The 17234-nt window shown below is 48.3% G+C and overlaps 1 protein-coding gene across 1 annotated transcript in view; it reads left to right on the top strand.

Moving 5' to 3' along the window:
• LOC144148170 (barrier-to-autointegration factor-like) overlaps positions 1–1905 on the top strand; it is a 164240-nt gene extending 162335 nt beyond the window's left edge. Inside the window, exon 6 of the mRNA XM_077679750.1 lies at positions 1522–1905. Within this exon, the coding sequence (XP_077535876.1) occupies positions 1522–1668 (147 nt within the window). The 3' untranslated portion in view covers positions 1669–1905. The remainder of the gene's footprint in view (positions 1–1521) is intronic.
• Positions 1906–17234: the final 15329 nt, after the last annotated feature.

Genomic DNA, 17234 nt, shown 5'->3' with positions numbered 1-17234 from the left:
GCAGAAACCTTGTAATGCATAGACGTTTATTTAGTGAGTGATAGTTTTAATCGCTTTTTGGCGCATCTCCGCAACGTGGCAGTGGATAAGGAGACGCAAGAAAAGAGAAATCAGTAGGCGGGTATGCGCTGCCGTTGCGCACTGCTGGTTGAGTGCCTGTTTCTCTGCTGATAACGGCTGGCTACATGGGGTTAACATCATCACCCTGCGCTTCACATCGTCACAGGCAAGGTGACTTACGTTTGTTGAGCTGAAGTTCTCGGAGAGTGCCGCACTGCACGTAATTAAGGCCTCGTGCACTGCCGTCGCCTACACTGCGCACTATCTGCATCCTATGTCGGGTAGTTAGAGGGGTGCAGTCGAAGCATGAAAATTCAGAGCCCATTTCCTAAGCGAAAGATGGTTTAAACGCGAAGCTTTCTGCCTTGCAGTTTGAGTCAAAGCCAAAGTCCAAAATCCGAACTGCTTCGATCGTGTCCGATTCTTCCACACTCCCAGTTAAGACATGGCTGCGCAAAAAGGGAATGTCTATTCCTTGGTCGGACAATTGTCGCCTATGCAATCAACGAGAGACAATTGATCGTTGTTTTGTATTGTGCCGGGACGCTGTGTTTTTCTGTAGCGGACTCTCGAGAAGGACTTTGAAATTGCTCCTTACAACATTTTGTTCCTGCATTTTCATGATGTTAATCGGGTATTTTATGGCGTATTTGTAGGGCTGAGGTTGTATAGATTGTGATAGTGTCGCATGACTGACCGACATGCGGTCGAATAAGTTCATTTTTCGCGAGCTGGCTGCATTGTCGAGGAGTGTTTATGCGGCGCAGAATGATCCACCGGTCTGGTTGAATCTTTTGTATGCGTGTATGTGCTTGCCTGACTTTTAAATGACGCAATACGCAGTTGGACTTTGTGCTTCTCCACTGACGCCTGCTAACTTTTGTATTGTCTTTTAGTCGTTCAGTATGCCTAAATTATTCATGCAGTAAAGGGGAAAAAAAGTTCGAAAGGCGCATCGGATAGACGTCGGCTCCATAAGGCAAGGGAGCCATGTTCGATTCCGACCTCATGAAGCGTTTTTTTTTTCTTTTGGGGCGCTTAACGTGCCTTTGTGGAGACCCATCGTAATGTCCCTTCCCACTATGTAAAGCTGGCTTCCCTGCACTGGGTTCTGGACGACGAACTATGTCATCAATGAGATATTGAAAGCTTCGCTTTAAAAATGATACCAATAATTTCGCCAGCAGTCTGGGTTGTCGCTGTTAGAAAGTGGCCATTTTGTGTTAAGATGTATTGCGGTCAGTTTTACGGCCCTAATACTTATGACTGCCCCGTAGTGTTGTACTATGTTGTACAGCCACTTCGTAGTTACATGTGCTATTGAGCTAGTAACTGGTGCTTCTATATTATACAACTAGTACTTGGCTAGCTGGTCGTTCTGCTTCAGCATCTGCCAACCCCTGCCGCTAGCCCAATGCTGTGAAAAGCGTTAAACTAATTTGTGTTACTCATTTTTTTCAGGCCTCCGCCGTCTTTGGGGTGTACTTGAGTTTAGGAAAAGACAGGACGCGTTTTGTTGAATGGTTGAAGGTGGCTAGTGGCGCCAATAACAAGCAGGCGAACGACTGCTACCAGTGCTTACACGACTGGTGCCGAGAATTCATGTAAAGCTGTTTGCGATGGCTCATGCTGGACAGTGCCGCAAATAATTTTCGACCGTGAAGCGAAGAAGACACCGCGTGCATTCTTCGCCTTCATCCTCCATCTCGACGGACCGCTCAGCATCATCCCTAGATCGTGGTATCCCCCCGTGCTATCCCCTTGCCCTTCTCCTTTCCTCAACCCTCTCCATCGCACGACGAAAACACAAAACAATGTGGAAATAAACGTGTGAAAACAAATAAACTCTGAATGGCGCAAGTTCATTCACCCACAATCAATTCGAATTCTTTAAAAGTCTGAAGTTTTCAACATCGCCGTATTATTTAGGCCAGCAGAAATTGAAGATACGTGTTGTTTACTGCGGCGGGAAGATCACGGCTTTACACCATGACTTAGAGACAGCCAGAGAGAAATCACTTTAATAAAATCTGTAGATGTATCGGCCCTGCTATGGGAATTCTTGGTGCTTCCTGCGTGTTGAAAAACAAACGAGCGAGCAATGCGCGGGTGATATAAAATGAAAGGACTCCGGCAAACCCCAAAATTCCAAGAATCGCGCGCACTTCCCGTGAGCAGTGGGAGAAGGAGCTGTCCAGCTCCGGTCTCGATTCCCAGCTTAGGCTGTTGGAAAGGGCCGTAGCGGCAGGGGTTTTGCATTGGAAGGTTTCCTTACGCAGGAGCGACCGCACTAGTGCTCACGTTGGCGCAAATGTTGAGCGAATGAGCAAGGTGTACATGAAATTGTCTCACACGCCACATACTCCGTTCAGAGCAGAGTACACGCGTTCAGCCCTATGAAGGAAATAAGGAAATTGCTGGAGAAAGTAACATTCAAGAGCGAGAAGTGTACGATGCACTCAAGCCTCGTGTTATAAACCATGGCGGACAGAAAACGACCGTTGCGGGTACACAGCTTAGAGAGCGGTGCAGTGAAGAAGCGGGTCATGCACACGTGGCAGCTATTCTTTCCACGCAAGCGAACGGACGCGTCAGCTCGAACTGTGTGGAGAAAAAGGACTGGGTGCCGCAACGCCACTAGGCAGCATGGCTTTCCATAGAAACCAATGCAGCCATAACGCCCCTACCAACCCCGCAGCGGCCATGGAAACAATGAAACACAGATGAGCAGTGGCCTTGCAACGCCATCGTGTGCAGGAAGTTCAGCACAGAGGCAAGCCGCAATCAAAACTCGATCTAACGAAACCCGACTTTACGAAATTCCCGATCTAACGGAGAAATTCAGATTCCCTCGCAGGTGCCTTACGTCTGTCTCAATGATTTTTAGGAACTCGAAATAACGAAATATATTCAGAGCTGTTCCTGATACAATGAAGTATTTCTAGAAACAGACACATTTAAAAAAGGTGCAATTTCTAATGTTTCGTCAGAACACAACGAAGATTATTGAGTTTAACTGGATGGTAAGTTGGACGAGTTGCTGTTGATTCATTTTGAAAACCGGCGCCGGTAAGGCGTAAACCAAGAAAAGAAATACACAGGACGACGCGTCGTCCTTTCTATTTTCGTTCTTGGTCAACGTCTTTTCCGCGCCTGTTTTCAATATGAAGATTACTGAGCCACGTCAGCAAAAAAAAAAGAACAGGAAAAAACGGAACATATAGTTTCGTTTTTGCGGAGCTCTACGAGATAAACTCAGCAGTGTCAGTTTGCAATCAGTGATACTACAGATAACGCCAGCAGTGGTGGCGGCGCTTGCTTCACGTGATGGACGCTATTCACTTGTCCGGGCGCTTTGCTGGGGCTCACAAAGGAAACGGGGACGCATTGAACGGGCCTGCGTGTTAGGAAAAGTCTGTCCCCCCAATGCTAATGACGTGCACGCAGGCGAAAATCGCGGGCTTTCTTGTCGGGAAATAAATTCGTTTCTTCAGATCCCCAAATGTTTTATTGCTAATATTTAGACCTCAGGCTTTTAGCACATTGCTAAATTAACGGAAGACGAGCGCCGCGGCCGCCGCAATTACGATGCCATGGTAGCTGCTAGAATGCGCCTCCCTTTAGACATCGAACTTATGGAGTCGTCTGCTTGTAGAAAGAAAGTCCCGATTTTACGAATTTCTAAATTTTACAAAATAATTCGCAGTTTTGCGTTCGATCAAGTTTTAACTATAATAGTGTTTCTGTCGAGTGGCTGCAAGACAAGACGTGTGTCGCAACTTATCTCCCAGAACTGTGGAGGGCAGCCGTGGGCGCGGACAGCTCACACCGCTGCAAGCTCAGCTGCATAGGACGAGGTTATGTGGCGCAGCCTCGCGTAGAAATGCCATAGGCTCCAGACACTGATGGCCTGCAGTCATTGAGGTGGTGCTTATGCGTCTGCGTATACACGCCTATACTTGCCACAGCAGCGGCTCATGTGCTTTAACGCGAAGGGTGTCTGGACTGGTGCAAGCATCAAGAATTTTTAACACGAAAGCGTTTTGTTCCGGCATACACAAAGATTTCTCCGTCGTCAAAGCCGTCGCGGAAATGACGCCAGTACAATGAAGCAGGCGGCCTGTAAAGGGTGCACCAGCGAACACAGGGTCTTCTCACGGGGAAGCGACCTTTAGTACTACAGCGTACGTTATACTTCGGGTTGTTCGTTTTCGGGTTTCATATTCTAACACGAAAGTGTTTTATGCCGAGAAACACGAAGATTTCACTGACGTCATATCCATCCCGGAAAAGGCGCCAGTACACCTTTGCCGAAGCGACCCGCCAGCAGGACGTCGCTCACCAAGCACACCCACAAGACAGCCGCTGACCCGCAAATGATGTTCAGCTGCAGATTTCGCTGCACATTTCACTTTCGTGTTTTACCGATTCCTATGGCACAAGAATAAACCACAATTTTTTTTTCATTGTGTAGCATGTAGTAGTTGTTGGTATAACCCAGGGGGGAACAGCCGACGTACCCTTGATGATCGCATCCAGGCCGAGACAGCAGGAAGCTGGGGCCAGGATGGGGATGAACCCGCGTGCTCCACCAAAATGTCACGTGACGGCAGGTTGAAGGCGGCACGAACCACGGTAGGTGATGAGATGGAGTTAGTAGCCATTGTGACACGAGCCAGCTGTGTAAAGCTATTTGCGTCATCTTCAAATACGGTTGAGCATGGTGCAATACAGTTAAACCTGGATGTGGCGAACCTCCATGTAAGGAATTCTGTATTTAGCGAATTTTTTTCAATTCCCCATTGCCGCCCCCATGGAGCCCATGTCTTTGCGAGCTCTATGTGACGAAAACGTTGCGGTGATTAGCCTTGGTGCAACGACGTCGGTAAGCTGATAAGTCATCGTTTTTGCACTTTTACTGAAAAATCGGTCGGAGAAATGAACTACTTTAGCGAATACTAGCCCTGCTGTAGGGAGCCAGGAGCAACAAATACGCCTAGGATTGCCTAAAAACGAAATTAGACACGACGATGATGATGATTAAGAAGAAGAAGAAGAAGAAGAAGAAGAGAGCGGCTAATGCCATCTCGTGGCTAACATAACACCCTCTTTTGGCTTTGCTTGGGCAGCGCGACGCCACACCAGGCAGCTAGAGTAATTCCACTTCACCTTTTTTTAACCACAAACTACCGTGAATTTCCACGTGTGAATGCGGTGTCGGTTCGAGTTTTGAAGTGATAGGCCGTCCTGTCGGCATGTAGTCTCGCGTCTCCACTGCTCTCTGTGGTATTCGTTCATCGGCGATGAGTTCTGCTGCCAGGAAATCAAAACTTTTTGGCTTTTGAAGACAAGTTCACAGTTTTGTATGCCGTCTCCGCCGGCGAGAAAGAAGAATGCCGCCGCCCGATACGGTACCTTAACTAGTAGCCTCTCGATAACTTTGAGTGCGGAAAAGACCATCAAGTTCGCGAAAAGGCGAACTTTCAGCACACCGCCTTGTCGTCGTAGCCCGCTGTAACGAGTAACGCTTTAAGATGTCAAGCCACTGCTGCAATCAGGCGGCGTAGCGTGACAATGGACTTAAGTAGAGCTCCACGGCGTAGCGACATAACGGCGTCCCGCAGAGGCTTCGAAAACCAAGCGGTTTGAACAGTCATACCCGTTCGAAGCTCGCGAACCGCTGGCGCTTGTCATACATCTCCCCGATCGAGCAAAGAATACTCCAGGTATATTTGAGGCAAAATCTGTCTAGTATATAGCCGGCAGCCCCCCGCGTTCATTTAGTTAGGAAAGCTCGTTGGGTTGGTTTTTACAAAAGTAAGCGCAAAAAAGTCGTACTGCAATAAAAAAATGGCGCCTTCCAAACAGCGCAGTAAGGCGCCGGCGGCGCTGGCACGGGCGGGAGGAAAAGCAAGCACAAAAAGAACAGAAACTCCCGCTGGCGCAGTTTCAGGCAAGGGGCGCGCAAGCACTGCGAAGGCTGGAGAGAGAGAGAGAGAGAGGAAAACTTCTATTGAGCAGTTATATGCGTGTGGATGGCGTCTTAGTCCAGAAGTCCAAGGGTCGTCTTCGCACGTTCCGCCCTCTCCGTCCGCATGACCTGGTCGGCGAGGTGTGCGCTGGACAGCGCTGTCTCTCACTGCTCGAGGTTGGGGCTAGGGAAAGGGGGTGGCAAGTCCGGGTTTTGGCTACATTCCTAGACTACATGGTATAGGGAGCTTGATTTTCCACAGAACTTGCATTGAGGTGGATGCTGATTGGGGAATTGCATATGGAGCCGGACTGGGTGAGGGAACGTGTTTGTTTGAAGTAAGCGAAGTGTCGAGCCTTGTTTTTTACTTAATGGTGGGTGAGGTGGTGGATAGACTCTACGTTCTAGCTGGTAATGCTGGGTAATGTTACGGTAAATCACAACAGGGGTGGGGTCAGGTTCTCCTTCCAGGGCCTGGTGGGCGCGTGCGGAGGCCGTCGCGTGGGCGAATTCGTTGCCCGCGAGGGAGGAGTGTGCCGGCACCCAGATATGGTGCGCTGCTGTTTCGGGGGTTTGTGCTCAGGATGCGGTATGCTGCGGGAGTCACCGATCCAAAAGTAAATCTTCTGCAGGCCTGCTGCGAGTCAGAAATTATCGTCGTTGCCTTGGTCTGGGTTATGGCAAGCGCTGTGGCCACTTCTGCTTCTTGAGGGGTAGTTTTGGGGATGGTTGCGCTGGTAAGGCATTTGTCTCTTGATGTTACTACTGCCACCATTTCTCCCTTATGGTTACTGCTTGCTGCGTCGGTGTAAAACATCCCTTCGTCTTTAGCATAAATTTTCTGTAGAGCTTCGGCCCGGGCCTGTCTTCTGCCTGCATGATGTTCCGGGTGCATATAGCGGGGAATTGATTTAATGTGTATGCGCTCCCTCATATCTGGCGCAAGGGTTCGGGGTTGTAGCTGCCCTTGAGGCGTCAATTGAAGTTTCGTCAAGAGCTTTCTGCCTGCAAGTGCGAGTTCGAGTCTTAATTTTTGGCTGGAGAGGTGTCCTTCGATTAATTCTGATGCGGTGTTGTGAATGCCTATTTTGAGTAGTCGAGCAGTCGAAGCGCTCGTCGGGATTTCCAGTGCTTGTTTGTAGGCTTTCCGTATAATGACTTTGAATTGCTCCTCCTCTGTTTTGGTCAGAGTTACATAAGGGGCCACGTAGATAATGCGTGACAGAATGAAGGCCTGGACCTATCTGGCGGTGTCGTCCTGTTTCATCCCTCTTTGTCTGTTCGTCACCCTGCGTAACATCTGGGTGACCTGTTCGGCGGTAGTCTTTAGTTTCTGAATCAGTCCGTTGTTCCTAGTGTCCGCCTGGATATCAAGTCCAACTATTCGTATCGCTTTTGTAGGCCTGATGGGATGGCCTTCCAGTGTGACTTGGATGTCATCTTTGTCTTTGTTTGTGCGTCGTCTGCATACGACCAGAAGTGCAGATTTTTGCGGAGCGCATATTAGTCAGCACCCTTGGGCATACTGATTGACGGTATCAGTTGCCTGTTGGAGTGCGTCTTGGAGGCCGCCGATCGAATCGGTGCCCGTCCAGATAGTAATATCGTCGCCGTAAGGGCCATGCTTTATGTTAGGGATCTTCTCTAGTCGTTTCGGCAGCTCTATCAGCGCTAAATTGAAAAGCATGGGGGATAGAACAGACCCCCGAGGAGTTCCCCTGTCCCCAAGGGTAACTGGATCAGAGGAGACATCCCCTATCTTTATGACAGCTTGGCGGTCGGAGAGGAAATCGGCAATGTAGTAGTACGTCGTCTCTCCGCAGCCTGTTCTTGCCAGGTTATTGAGGATTGCGTTGTGCGCCACGTTGTCAAACGGTGCCTTAAGGTCGAGGGTCAGAATGGCCCGGGGGCAGTGTGTCGTGGCCGGAATGAGTATGTCCTCCTTGATTTGAATCAGGATGTCTTGGGTGCTCAGGTGCTTTCTGAATCCAAACACTGAGTTGGGAATTTGCTGAGTGTCATCGAGGTATTGCTGAAGTCGTAGAAAAATTACCCTCTCCATGATTTTCCCCACGCAGGATGTTAACAAAATCGGCCGAAGATTATCTACATGTGGTGATTTGCCTGGTTTCGGGATCAGTCGCACCTCGGCTGTCTTCCAGGAGATGGGAAGCTTGCCTGTGCGCGAAAAGACGTTGAAATGCTCTGTGAGGTCTTCTACAGCCCTGTCATTCATGTTAGCAAACGCTTTGTTGGTGATTTGGTCTTGCCCAGGTGAGCTGGAGCGCTTGCAGGCTGGAATGGCGGCTTTTTGTGGATAATAACCAATTGCTTAATCTCGTTAAAGCTTGCTTAGAAGTGTAGCTTCCTTTAAAAAACTAAACACAGAGGAAATTTTAACAACAGCATCCTCACCCGGAGTAGGCTGGGGTGAAATGGAATTTGCTCGCTGTAAAACAGCCTAAAATGTTTTTTCCTCGAGGCCTCAAATTTCGCACATCAGAGTAAGATGTGGTTTTCTGTAAGTTCTTGGTCACAATCTTCGCATCTCGGTTTGTCTTGTTTCATAAGAAGGAAATTATGTTGAGGATGTGTGTGTCCAATGCGGAGACGACATAAAATCACTTCTTTGAGGCGCTCTTCATGTCTGCTTGATGTCCACACTGCTATCATGGGTTTAACTAGGTGGAGTTAGTTGTCGGTTTCCTTATCCCATAATGACTGCCAAGTTTTTCTCAGTTTGCTCCGTAAGAATTTCATGCAGTCGCTGTGAGGAATCTGTACTTTCTCTATTGTTCCGTTACCCGCCTGTGCGGCACATGCATCGGCTCTCTCATTTCCCTTGATCCCAACATGGCTAGGGACCCAGCACAACTTAATATCCTGTCCTTATGTTATATCTGTTACTAAATTGTGTATTATGTCTCCTATTATGGGCTGAGCTGCATTTTTGTAATGTACTGCTGTGAGTGTACTGAGAGAGTCTGTATATATAATACTGTGTTTAATTTCATGCTTCATTATCCTTTCTACTGCTACAGCAATGGCATGACATTCTGCTGTGTAAACCGAAGCGCACTGTGGTAGTCTGATCACCTTTTCCCATTTCCCTTGCACTACTACACTCCCGACATAGCATGATGTTTTGGATCCGTCTGTGTAAAATGAGATGTAGCCTTTGTATTTTTCGTTTAGTGCCAAACATTCGTGTAAAATATGTTCTCGCAGAGTCTGCTTTTTTTGAAGGTGTGTTAGTGTGAAGTCACATGTTGTAGGAAAACTATACCAAGTGGGTAGTTGGATTTGTCTATGGGCAATTTGAGGTAATGTGTCCAGCATACTGAGTTCTTGGCATCTCTCTTCAAACCGAAGAAGCAAGGGTCTGATCGCTTGAAAGTGTCCTAGACGCGCATTTTGTAACTATGGGGTAACACAGATGTTTCGGCAGTGAACGGATATTCAGTATGTATGAGCATGTCAGCATTGTTCTTCTCTCTGTGAGTGGTGGTTCATTTGTTTCGACGTAGAGGCTGTTTATGGGGGATGTCCTATACGCCCCAGACGAGAGACGTAAACCTAAATTGTGAACGGGATTCAATCGTTTTAAGTAGGACTGTCTCGCGGAGCCATACACAATGCTACCATAGTCTAAGCAGGAGCGTACAACAGAACGGTAAATTTGTAAAAGGCAGGGCCCATCGGAACCCCTGTATTTCCGAGACAGGACCTTCAGTATATTTATAGCTCGCGAAGCTTGCTTGTTAAGCATATTGATGTGGGGCAGGCAAGTGAGTTTTTTGTCGAATATTATGCCTAGAAATTTGTGTTCGTTTTCTATGGGTAAGTCGATTTCCTTGAGGTGTAGGGTCGGATTGGTCTGTAAGCCTCGTTTGAGAGAGAAAAGAATAGCTACTGTTTTGTGTGGTGAAAACTGGAAACCATTGCTGTCTGCCCATGTTGTCAGTTTATTTATAGTCAACTGTATTTGCCTTTCGCATGTTGCTACATTGGAAGATGTCCAAGCTATTTGAAGATCGTCAACATAGACATAGTACATAATCTACTTTGGAAATATTTTGCATATGAAGTTCATTTTTACAACGAACAGTGTTGTGCTTAAAATACACCCCTGTGGGACCCCGTTCTCCTGTACAAAGGTTCTTGAGAGGGTTGAGCCCAGGCGTACCTGAAATGAACGGTTTGCCATGAAGTCATTCAGGAAATTCAGCATTCTTCCACGGAGGCCTAAATCTACTAAATAGCGCATTATTCCAAATCTCCACGTAGTGTCGTAGGCCTTCTCAAGATCGAAAAAGACCGCGAGGCAGTGTTGTTTGTGTATAAATGCTTCACGTACGGTATTTTCCAGGCGGACGAGATGGTCAGTGGTTGAGAATGCTTTTTTGAAACCACACTGGTGAACATCAAGAAGTTTGTTAGATTGTAGAACAAAGCTATATCTGGTATTTATAATACGTTCATACGTTTTAGCTAGACAGCTGATAAGGGCTATTGGTCTGTAACTACTAGGGGAGGTTGGCGGCTTTCCAGGTTTTAGGAATGCTACAATGAATGCTTTTTTTCCAAGTTTTTGGTATTTTTCCAAGTACCCAAATTTTGTTAAAAAACCTTAAGAGTGCTTCCACAGAAGAACTTGAAAGATGTGCAAGACTTTCATAATTTATATCATCTGGGCCTGGAGCGATCTGTTTACCGGTCAATAGAGCTCTTTTTAGTTCTTCGAGTGTAATTAAACTATTGTATGTTTCGTTTGCACCTCCACTTGTTAGCAGTGTTTGCTTTTCTACTGTTTTTTGGTATTTCATAAATGATTCAGTGTAGTGTGCGGAACTTTAAACTCTCGAGAAGTGTACACCCAGTATATCTGCCTGTTCTTCTAAGCTTGTTTGTTTATCCGGTGCTGTTAGCAGAGGGAGTGTGTAGGGAGAGTATGTCCCATTTAATTTGTGAACTTGCTCCCATACCTTTTTTGTAGTGACTGAGCTGTTTATGGATGACACATAGTTTTGCCATGAGGTTTTCTCGGCATTGCGGCGGATATGCCTTGCCTTAGCTTTTCCTTTTAACATTTATGAGGTTTTCCTGTGTGGGGTATCCTCGAAAGACACCCCATGCTTTATTTTGCTCCTTTTTTGCCTGTTTTCACTCCAGTGGCCACTACATTTTGTGGTTTTGTTTTACTACTCCCGTGGACTGCGGAATGGCTCTGCGTGCAGCATTAATGATGCAGGATGTAAACTCTTCGTTCAGTTTATCAATGCTAAGGACTTCAGAAAAAACTTCGTCTAAACTTGCTTCAGAAGTAAAAAGTTCCCACTCAGCAAACTGAAGTTTCCACCGGTGTGGTTTCGTTGGGATAGTTGTTGGTAATGATATTACGGTGATGAGTACAGGTAGATGATCGCTCCCATATGGATTGTCAATGATATCCCACTTAAAATCGCTAAAACAGAGGGTGCACTAAAAGACAAATCTATGCAACTCATCTTTCCTGAGCTCGGAGAGCAGTATGTAGGTTGGCCAGTGTTCAGAAGACATAGGTTATTAGACAAAATAAAATCTTCTAAAATTTGGCTTCTTTGATCAGTTTTTTTACTTCCCCAAAAAGAAGAGTGGGATTAAAATCGCCAAATAATAAAAACGGCTTTGCCAATTGGTTTAGTAAGTCTTCTAAATCGTGCAATGTTTTTGTGAGGGTTGATTCGAAATACACACAGCACACTGTAATTGTTTTGAACGCTAAAAATGTGGCAGCCACTGCTTCTAACTTAGTTTTCAGTATGTGTTCTCGTGCTGCGATACGACTTCGGGCAATTATTGCAACACCCCCAGAGAGCCTGCACGCTTGCTCTCGGTCGCAACGGAAGACCTGGTATCCTTTTAGTATGGTTTTGTGCTTAGGGCCCAAGTTGGTTTCCTGAACACAAATGGCCACAGGTGAGTGTGTGGCGAAGATGTCTTTGACTGAATATGGAAAAAACAGCGCTAAAACGGGACAAAGAACGTGACAAGACCGCGCCCAGTCTTGTCACGTTCTTTGTCCCGTTTTAGCGCTGTTTTTCCATATTCAGTTAAGTACCAACAAGCCCGCACCAACCCACTTTTTCAGTTCATGTCCTTGATGTGATTTAAATTATTTAAAAGTCCTCTGCAGTTCCAGTGGAAAATGAATGCCATGTTAGCTTTTTCTTATTGAGTGAAAACTAGGTTTTCGGTCCCGTGATACGGTTCTTGCTTTTCTTTGCATTTTCTAGGGAGTTTCGCCGCCCCTCCGAAGTAGACGGCCTAGAAGCTCCCTCTGTTGTGTCCATTGTCTTTTCCAAGACGCTGGAGGTTCGTGCAGGGCGCACGGGTGTTAAAGACTTCGACCTCGCCGCGTAGGGTGAGGCCTTGGGGTCTGCCGAACCAGGGGTTCATACAGACCGATTTGGGGCTGGTGGAGCAGAACTAGCTGCTTCCACCAGGGGCGCGGTGGGCCTTGCTTCAGCCTCACTCTATGCGGCTTCAGCAGGTGCCGAATAACGCTGTGATGCCGCGCCCTGTTGCACCACAAGGGAGTATGATCGCGTCTGCGCTGGTGACAGTCGCCTCCGTGCTTCGCGAAATGTTAGGTTTTCAGTCACTTTCAGTGTGATGATTTCTTTTTCTTTTTTTCACGCTGGGCAAACACGAGAGCACGCTGCGTGGTTGCCCTCGCAGTTCACACACAGGTATGTTTCAGCTTCACAGTTTTCAGCAGGATGTTCATGGGAGGCACAATTTGCGCAGGTGTCTTGGCCCCGGCAGCTTAGCGAGCCGTGACTGTATCGTTGGCATTTCTAGCATCGGCGAGGATTTGGAATGTGCGGTCTTAGTTTCATCTCTGTGTAGCCTATGTCAACGGATTCTGGAAGAATGATGCAAAGGTCAGGACGATGTGCTTGGTCTGTATCTCTTTGTTTTCTTGTTTGATTTTTATCCTATAGACATTTGTGACGTTCTGTTCTTTTAAACCTTCTAGAAGTTCCTCCTCAGACACGTACTTTAGGTCGTCATCGGGGATGACTCCTCGGGCCGTGTTGAGTGACCGGTGTTCACTTATAGTTACAGGGATCTCACCAAAAGACGTTAGTCCTGGCAGCTTGTCACACTGGTGTTTGTATAGCAGTTCGAGTAGGAGGTCTCCATCAGCTAGTTTTTTAACTTTGTAGTCTTCATCTAGGGTGGATGTTAGGGTCTTTGAAACTAGAAACGATGAGACGAGTCGGGCAGTGTTTTCTGCGTGATTGCTGTGCACCACGTGAAATCGAAGGAAGTTGTTGACGTTTTTTGCGAAAAACTTGGCGGTTGCGTCGGTGCCCCCTCTTTTACGAGAGGGATCAGTTGGGCGAAAAAAAGAAGTCATAAAATGAAAAATCTCTTTGGCCATGGTGCCAGCCACCCACATGGAGCCCAACAAGCGGACGGGACAGGAACTCGCGAGCAAGTCCTGCCCACGACAGCTGTACACCATGGCTATAACCTAATATGGCTGAACTCAGGGTTGTCCGCCACACAAGGTTAACCCTAGCCGCCAGGAAAAAGGGAAACTGAAGAAGGAACGAGACGACAGGAAAGTTGTTAGAAAGAAGATAGGAAAGTGGAAGGTGAAGGGGAGGACAGGAAAAGGCGACTGCCGATTTCCCCTGGGCGGGTCAGACCGGAGGTGCCGTCTACGAGAAGCGGAGGCCAAAGTGGTGTGTTGCCTTCGCCAAGGGGCCTTAAAGGGGCACTGACACAAAATTTTGAAGGCGAGATAACTTCGGAGATAGATTGGTGGGAACACATATACATCATCTGCAAAATATCAGCGGTGAATACAGCCTAGAACATATTTAAAATCAATTTTGAAGTGTGCGAAACGCAACCGAGCGGCCAGCAGAGGACCACGCGCAAGTGTAAATAAACGACATCCAAACACGTCACGAGTTTTTGTTTGCCGCTTCCGCACTGCCGGCTCGCCGCTCCAATCGGAGGGCCGGAGGGCGGAGCTTCTGCTCTCGAGAACGAACGACCCGATCGTTGGCAGCGGAGGCGCCGTGATTTCGTCAGCTCATCGGGCAGCTGGCCGTGACCAAAGTTCTACAGCGATTCCAGGCACTCTGTTTCTATTACTGTTTATTACCATTGGATGCGAACACGCGCCGGAGGCACGAAAAGCCCACTGAGCAAGCCGCACGGTCGCTGTGCAGGCGGCGGCCACGGCCGCGAAGTGGCCCACGCCGGCGCAGGTAGCTCGAGTGATAGCTTGTTACCGCTGCACGAAATTGTCCCCAAGTCCCGACCATGGTGGCTTACATGAGAAAGGAGTTAATGATGCCATGGCGGGTTGCATTAAAAATTGTCATCTGCACCGCTTACGAGAGCGGCACTCGAATATCCGCCGCAGTGCTAAGCCGAACACATCTGTAGGCGGACCTGTAGGCAGACCGGCCGGCGCGCGTTTTGCCACCCACCGTCTCGAGCGTCGCGCGTCGTTCGTTAGCCGCGGTAGCATTTGCACTCGCAGCGCCTGCGTCACATCCACGGTCGCTTTTTAATTAGGCGCCTCACGAGATCAGTACGGGGGGGCATTCGCAGAAACTGCCGTAGATGCGGATTCGACAGTGCTACGGCGGCTCTGCTGAGTAACTGTGATATCCCTCCGACGGTCACGTGGTCAGCTTTGTTCACACAAAATCCACAAAATCCATCGTTTCGCGGCACTCGCTGAAACCGAAACTGCGACTGGCCGCATTGAAAATGCCTCTAATTAAACAACCGTCGCACGCTGAAGCAAATGAGGTTTCTACAGGTTATAAGTAGGTCACTAGCTACTTATCGCAACAAAAAAAACAAGATGCAAAATTTTTGTGTCAGTGCCCCTTTAAAGGTCCAAGCACTCGCCTTTGGCACAACCACCGTGACCCTCTTTTCCCCGGTCACGGCGCTGCCACGCACGGCAAAACGTGGGTACTCGGGGTCCGTGGTGTCGCACCGTACACGCAGACATCTGCTTTAGCAGATTCCCTGTGCGGGGAAGTCTGGAATGAGGTCATACGTGGTTCCTTGGTACAAGTGCAGAGTGCGTGCTAGGCTTCTACTGGTCTCTCCCTTGTTCTTGAGGGGGTCGATAAGGTGTCGCAGCAGGTGCCACGTTTTGCGAGTATATAGTGTTCCCTGGAGGCCACTGCATAACGTGAGCCAATTCTCCTTGAACAGGTGGGCCACGTACTCCGCCGTCTGCTTACTTAGCTGCGCTATACTTTTCTTAAGCCGGCGGTTTTGCCTCTACTTCTTCCAGCGTCTGGTCAGGCTATGTGTGGCTTCCCAGATGTGCAGGAGTTTGGAATCGACATGCGGTGTTTGGTATGTTGTGGCTCTTGTTCTCGTGTTGGCCTTTACATCTCGTATAACACTCTCCGCCCACTGGTCGTAAGACTGTTCCTTCGAATGGTCACGATCTTTCCTTTCTTTTCTGAATTTGTCCCAATCAGTTAATTTGGTTGTACCAATGTATGACATGTAGCTCAAGCCTTTGATGAGGACTTGTATGATATCATGATAGGATCCCAAATTCTCCATGGTGTTGGTCCACGTGATGTCGAGTGAGCCTCGGAGAAGGGATGTCTGGGCTTGTGTCTCTAGAATCGCTGTTCCCTGTGCGGGTTGGGGTATGCAGATGATTTATGAGCGTGAGGTTGTGTGATTCTATAACATTGAGTACATCGTTCCCCTCTTACTGTTGTATGTGTATCCCCAAAGTTTGTGCGCTGCATTAAAGTCCCCCAAAACGAGGAGAGAAGAGCTACCAGCGAGTTGGAGGGCTTCGCACAGAGTATCATCTATACCTGGTCGTTTTTTCGAAGGTCGGCAGTAGACGTTGAGAATAAAGATGCTTTCTTTGCATTTTGCTGTCCGTTAAAAGAGTTCCACTAGAGTGTGCTCCCATTCCTTTTGAGAGGTAAGGTTCTGCATGGCTGCTATGTTGCTCTTGAGCAAGGTTGCCGTAGATCGTCCAGACGGATTCGTGTAAGTAACGTATCCTGGGAGCTTGGTTGGACCATTCGTCTCTTGGACTGCAATGATATCAGGTAGGGGTGAGAGTGTGCCGAGGTACTGTTGTAGCGCTGCTGACTTGTCTTTGAGTCCGCGGCAGTTCCATTGGAGCAATGTGGTGGAGTCCTGCCTATTTGGCAGCGCACTCATCGGGGAATGAAACCAAATCCTTGCTTTCGGATAATGGAGGGCGGGAATACGGAGCTTGCCTTTTGCGGAGACTGTTGCTTTCAACCGTCTCCATTCTTCCTTCTATCCGTTTGATGCGAGTTCCTAGTTGGTCGATCCGACGTACGACTTCATCGATATGGACGCCGTTCTGGGCTACCTGAGCGGATAGATCCTTTAGTTGTCGGTTAATTTGGTCAGTTTGGGTCCGTATCTGGGTTTGGAGCGCCTTGAGTAGGTCTTCGAGGGAAGTGGTGCCTGCTTGAGACTGGGTTTGTTGCGAGAAGGTGTCTGTGATGTGCTCGGACAAAGTTTTGTTTTGACCTATCGCTTCGACTTCAGCTTGTGGAGAGAAATGTGCGCACTCCCCCTGAGCGGGTGGGACGGAGGGAGCTGTGTCCATGGTATTCTAATTTGTTCCGGCGATGCGTGAAGGGCGTTTGCGTTTTTCTGGGTGCGAATCATCACGGGAGCTTTCAAGTTCTGCTAACCTTTTTTCTAATGACGCAATTATTGCCTGTTGTTGCGTCAACTGTGCCTTAAAGGTTGAACATTCTGGACATGGGTGGGAATCTGTGTTTTTTGGTGGTGTCGGTGTGGGGACGCGCCGAGCAGTGGGAGACACAACGCGAGCCCAGCTCACCTGTTTCTCGTCGTTCCCGGTCTTCAGTGCACGGTTGCGGGACCCGGATTTGGACCTGGTGCTTGAATTTCCTCTCCTTCTCGCAGATGGGGTTCTGTATTGGTCACGGGGCCGCCCCCGCTGGTCCGGTTGTGAGGCTGGATGGCCCTGCTGCGATGCTTGCTGTTGCGCTTGGAGTGCAAGTTCTTCCACCCGAAAGGCCTTTCCACCTTTCTTCCAAGTTCTTCCACCTCCATCTTCTTCCGCTCGAACTGCCATTGACCAAGGACGAAAGGCGACTTGGTATCAGGGCCCCAGTCTGTTCCGAACCGGCTG

The sequence above is a fragment of the Haemaphysalis longicornis genome, unplaced genomic scaffold, assembly GCF_048455015.1.
Source record: "Haemaphysalis longicornis isolate Haplotype H1 unplaced genomic scaffold, Haemaphysalis longicornis Haplotype H1 scaffold_8, whole genome shotgun sequence".
Classification (NCBI taxonomy): domain Eukaryota; kingdom Metazoa; phylum Arthropoda; class Arachnida; order Ixodida; family Ixodidae; genus Haemaphysalis; species Haemaphysalis longicornis.
The sequence above is the reverse complement of the archived record's forward strand: the minus strand, read 5'-3'. Positions and strand labels throughout refer to the sequence as shown.